The 6,000-nt window shown below is 35.1% G+C and overlaps 1 protein-coding gene across 1 annotated transcript in view; it reads right to left on the reverse strand.

Annotated features, from left to right (window-relative positions):
- Positions 1 to 6,000, reverse strand: part of SLIT2 (slit guidance ligand 2) — a 378,741-nt gene that overhangs the window by 69,166 nt on the left and 303,575 nt on the right. The window contains 3 exon segments of the mRNA XM_007464483.1: positions 1,211 to 1,279; positions 4,421 to 4,553; positions 5,464 to 5,630. Of these exon segments, the coding sequence (XP_007464545.1) occupies positions 1,211 to 1,279; positions 4,421 to 4,553; positions 5,464 to 5,630 (369 nt within the window).

Here is a 6,000-nt window from a genome sequence, read left to right on the forward strand (position 1 = left end):
GTTGCAACAATTTAATGGTTTATTTAACAGAACAAATGTATGTAATCAGTTCTTGCTGCTATTAAATAAATAACTAGAGGCAGAACAAGATATCTTAGAGGATGTTCTTTTTCCTTAATTTAATCATTTGTCATTTAAGCAGTTCTATACACTTCCTACAAAGTGTTTGGTTTTCACATACATTTAAGGAAAGCTGAAAAGGATCAACAGCCTCCACGTGCTTAGGGTAAACTTCACAATGAGAAACACAACATTTTCTGCTCCCTAGGTTTCTAGAATTCACTAATTAGGAACAAACCCCCTTTTTACCAGGAACACTGGAAATATAAGACAGCATATTTACTCTAAAATTAGATAGATGTAAAGATAAAGTATTTCCCTTTATATCCACTTTCGTTGCTGAATTTTTTGTTTTGTGACAAGTTTTATCAATTACCAACAAGGCTACTCTAAGTGTGACATTATATATAGTAAGATTATATCTTTTTAAAAATATAGTGTGCATAACTAGATTGAAATGAAATGTTTGTATGTTTACATATAATCTTGTACTTACAACTTAAAGATTGTAAAAAATTGTTTACATAATGAAAGAGAGATGCTACTTTAGGAGGACATCAAACCAAACTGGTAAAAACAATTCAATGTTTTGATGTTTATACTCAGAATGTCAGTATCTTTGTCAAGTTTACTTAAATACTATATGAGTAAATATGGATTTTATAAAACAAATTTTAATACTGGAAGCCCATATGTTAATTTTTAGTGTATTAAATAAGAAAATCAAGCCAAATAAACTATATTTATAATATATTCTCAGTAAAGCTATTACTATCTACTCTGTTTTATTTAAAGTCGAGAATAAGAACGTTGTTTTCCATTTTTCTTTCCTTGGATTGTCATAAAATAGCTCATATTCATCTCCAATAGAAGTACGCAACTTACTGCCTTTCAATAATTCTCTGATACTTAGACTTAATTGTATTTGTACTTTGAATAGAGGAGGACCTTTTTCTAAGATACACCATTGCCTGACTGATATTCAATGAAAATGTGGCTAGTGATCCAGAACCACAGTGAGCAAGAAGGGAAGCATCTAACTGAAGATGATTTATATTATCTGAAAGGTTCACTAAATCTTCTGCCCCTTGCTATCCCCATTTTCATGAAATAAAATAAGAAGTCAAAGACAGAAAAATATGTTACTCACATAAGTGTTAAATGCTTGTAGTTAGAGAGCTCCTTAGGAACCAGTGTAAACTGGTTTCCATCCAGATACCTGAAAACAAAGAAACAATATTATTTTTTTTAAAAGTAACAATAGTGAATCCTCAAATAGTTGAACAATATTTCACTCTCAATTGAAGCAAGGAAACACTTGGAAATTTCAGCTTTAAGATGTCATGTTCCCAGCTAGGACTGCTATTTAAGAGAAGTAAAAAACCACAGTTGTCCAATCCAGTAGAATTCTTTTGTGGATTACTTAGGCTAAATTATAAAACCAAGGAGAGACTGGTGAGTCCGGTTCTTTGTGGTTTATCTAAGAAGGCAAGGCATGTATCCAACCATTTGTGTGTCAGCAAGAAGGGTCATTCAATCGCCTATATTTTAAGTCAGTCTTCAGTTCACTTGTGTTTATGTGGAAACACCACCATGAAATGCATTCACTACTGGCAGGAAGTTGCTACCACCAGCAAGACCAATCTTTGCTGCCTTACTTTGTATCAACACACTTAGTAAACAACGGATGATTCAAAGGATATATTTGGGAATTTGAATGTAATTAGATTTCAGTTTAAAAAAATCTTAGAAACAGTTCTACCCTTGTACATCTGCTTGGTGATATTAATTTTAGAAGGTTTCATAGAAAATCACAACATTTATCAAGTGCACAAGTACAGCACAGTAACAATACCGTAATAAGCAAATAACCACATGAAAGTAAAATTTCCCTTTCTGATTAGAGTCAGAAGAATGATCAGAAAATAAACAGTCTTTGGGCTAACAGTCAAGACACAGAAGTAAATGAATGCTTAAAGGTATATCCATGATGTCACAAAAAGAAAAATAATTTCATCTCCTCCCAAGGCTGTTCTTTCCCAGAATGTAGATGGTGACGGGTAAAAATGTCTTTCAGCAACTTGGGCCATCTGGTTATAGATGTGCCCACAAACAATTCTGCCACATTGGGCATGTTGCCCACCCTGCCCCAGGGCTGTGGCCTATCTCCAGATCCAAGGTTGAGGTTCGTATTTTTGCTGGATATAGAAGTAGCTGAGAAACTGCCTAAGATAGCTATCTATTTCAAATACTTAAAAATGAAAAAAGTTATATAAAAGGCAGAAGTTATCAAAATATGTAATTAATATGTGATTAAGAGTCAGGCTTTTTATGACTTCTTATGCCTATTCAAATTTTCTGACTTCATGTTTCAACTTCTCTCCTCTCTTTCTTTTCTCTAGCTAAGCATTTCTTGGTACCACTAGAGGGAAGCATAATCCCATGTACTTCAGGACTTTTCCTTTACTCTAAAAAGCATCCTAACACAAAAGCTAAAAAGGTTCAGAATGTGCACTATGAATGCTTACAAGTAAAACAATCTAAGAGGGAAACTATATGGAACTGATTAAAAATAATGGATACCATTTGTTCAAAACTGTCCACCACTACATACTTATATTTGCCAAATTCTTTAATAATTTAATAGAATATGCACGTGGAAATTTTCTAATACATGCATATATGTTACTGGAGAGAGGGATCCTGCTGACTTGGTATGCTTCTAAGAATAAGCTCTTGGGGAGGTAAAGCTAGAATTCACAGGAGATGAGTTAATGTCTTCCTCATCTCTAAAACGTATTTTCTTTAAAAAAAGAATTACTTTTTAATAATTTGTAGAGGAATAGATTGAAGACTCAACTATCTGACAGAAGAAACACATAGATGGCATAGACAAATGAATCAAGCAGGTTCTCAGAGGTAATTTAACAAGGAAATTAAAAGACACTTAAAATTATTTGATGGGAATCAGGTAAAAGGACAAACGCATGGGTCAGTTAAAATGGTAGAAGGAGGGATTTAGCATCAAAGGTGATCTAAATGTGATGCTGGGTATTATGTCCTTGGCTGGGGTGTTGTTATAATCAGTATTTTGCATATAGAATACTCTATAGGCATCTATCTTCCCAACACTGGATGGAGGGTAATCTTCTGAAACAAATACATATCAAAATAAGAATTAAGAATTTAATCACACACACACATAAAGCAGTGCTTACAGTTAACTAACAACTGTGACTGGTAACAAAAGAGAGAAACTGAGCCCTTTACAACAGTTCAGCTTCAAGAGGGAAGGTCACACACTTTTTCTCAAAGTATCAATTCAGGACCAAATTAGAATTCATAGAACTGCACATGATTTGAATATAAGTGCCTTGATAACTGAAGTGACATCTTCTTGAACCTCATTGCCTATGTTCCAGGTTGCCAAAAGTTTACCAAATCTGCTCGTTTGCAATACTTGTATATTTGTGCATGAATTACAGGTAAACATCTGCATGAATTACATTTTTGATACATGGTTTCACACAGAAAAAAATAAACAGAGGCAAAATGACTCAATCACATATCAAGCATTTGTCCATGGTTCTTCGTATACAGATAAGGAATGAAATGGAGCCTGCATGCACCTTTGTTAAAGCAGCTAATGCTTAGGTTTATTCCATTCCACATGTAAAGCATAAGGCAGCTAAGGAAGTGTGCGTGGTGCTTAGCATCTTTATGCATCTATATTGGCTATGTAATTTGTAAATATCAGTTCTGAAAATGTTAGGGATAACTGGCCCCATGCCCTTTATGATCTAAGGGACTCTGATTCAAGTCCAAAGGGCAGTATCTCCTTTTAAGGGTAAAAATTATGTCAGCTCCTTCCACACCCCATGTATTTATGTATCCCCTGTGTGAGATATTCTCCAAGGGGACACATGGTAAAGAATACTCAATCATATGAAACATCCCAGCCACCGTAGATAAACTAAATACATAGCATTTCTTAAGGTGCATTTGATGGAACATGAGCATTGCAAGATACTCCATGAGAAAAGGGCTATGGAGACAACTAAGTATGGGAACTACCTTAGAGTTTACATCCTCTCTTGGAGCTCACACTGCACACTAGCATAATAGAGGTTCTGAGAAATCCTACAGTGAGAAACAAAGAGAAACACACAACCAGCCTTTCCCAAGGGGACCTGAACTAGCTTTTATATTATTTGCTTAGGGTTTTCCATGATACTAATTAATGGCCCACAAAATGAATGTTATTTGCAAACAAGACTCAAAAGATTTTTGTTTGGTCACCATTTCCCTTGGTGTGTGAAATATTAATCCTTCAGGAAAGGGAAAGACAAGCTCTACTTACAATTCAGTGACATCTCTTGGAATACCTTTGGGCAAGACCTTCAAGGCTTTGTTGCTACATCGGACCACCGTGTCCAAGCAGGTACACTCCGTAGGACAGCGAGAGAGTGGGGAACAACTATTGTCATCATTTCCTAAATTGCCAAAAGAAATACAGGAAAACCCAGATTTGTGGCTTTGAAGATGCTAGAAGGGATTTTATGCCTTTAGCTTAACAAACACAAGAGTCTTCAGCCATATGATGACTTATGTATAGGACATTAAGTATTTACACATCGACACCATACATTCTGTGCAGGTCTCTTTTCAGACCGCCTAGGGCAGAATTCCAGAAAACAATTCACAGTTTGTATTATCAATACGATTATAATGTGTTCTTTGTTCAGTTGTTTATACAAATTATACTTTTAATTAGAATATGTAAACTGAATTATGGAGAAATTGAAAAGAGACAGACATGAAGAGACATAAAGGGACAGATTAGTTTTACATGGTTAGCAAAAAGTATATGGGCCCCTCATTTGAAAATATACGGCTCAAATGAGCTCTTAATTTGTTGCCAACAATTATAGAACCTATGTTCTACCTACATTACAGGGCTATTATGAGAATTAAATGTGCTGATATACAGAGAGTACTAAAAAGTGAAAACTATTATTCTTGTTAGGTTTACTAGAATTTCTATTTTATGAGTCAATTGCTTTTATCATTGGTAGTTAAATGGCAGTTACTAGAAGAGATGCTTAAGAATAGTAAAGAAAAACAAAAATGAAGCTATTTAAATAGTATCAACCACAAGTTGGAAATTAGAAATTCTTCTAAAACATTCAGAAACACAAACCAAGTAGAGCTAGATGTGAGAGTACAGCCTGAGCAAGTAAGTGCCCCGTTGCTAAAACAAAACAAAACAACAAAAACAAAGCAAAAAATACATAATAATTATTCATTGCCTGAACTATGACGTACTGTCTAATTATGCCCCACAGCATCAGAACAATCACCAGAGAGTGTCTGGTGGTCAAAGACCTGGCCAGGCTTTCTTACCATCATCACAGGTGAAGTCTTGAATGGCAACATCCTGGATGGGGATTTCTTTGAGGAAGTAGGGTTTCTGACATCGAGGATTTCCCGTTACAATTCTTTTCTTCCTGAGCCATTCTCCCAACCAAGCCAGGTAGCAGTTACAATTAAAAGGATTGGCCAAGAGGTTTCTAAGCACCACATGCAAACAATGCAGAGCTCAGTTTAGAGGTTCGCTTTCTGACTTCTCAAAACCCCATGCTACCATTTTCCCACACTGTATCTGTTGGAATGATTCCTTCTTAGTCTTTGTATTCACCCCACCCCCAATTCATGCTCAATCACACACAACATATGGGATGCGTTCTTTGACTGAAATATCTATGTTTGGAACTTAAAAAATAAGAACAATATTTTCATATAAGAATTCTTCAAATAATTTCATATGAAAAATAAGTGAAGGTGGCAATTCAGGGTTTAGGCAGTGAATCCTGATAGATATCTCATTTAGAGATGATTTAAACTTGTCAGAGATCTGACTTACTGTCAAACTTCCCTACA

Source organism: Lipotes vexillifer, unplaced genomic scaffold (genome assembly GCF_000442215.2).
Source record: "Lipotes vexillifer unplaced genomic scaffold, Lipotes_vexillifer_v1.1 scaffold831, whole genome shotgun sequence".
NCBI classification, from domain to species: Eukaryota; Metazoa; Chordata; class Mammalia; order Artiodactyla; family Lipotidae; genus Lipotes; species Lipotes vexillifer.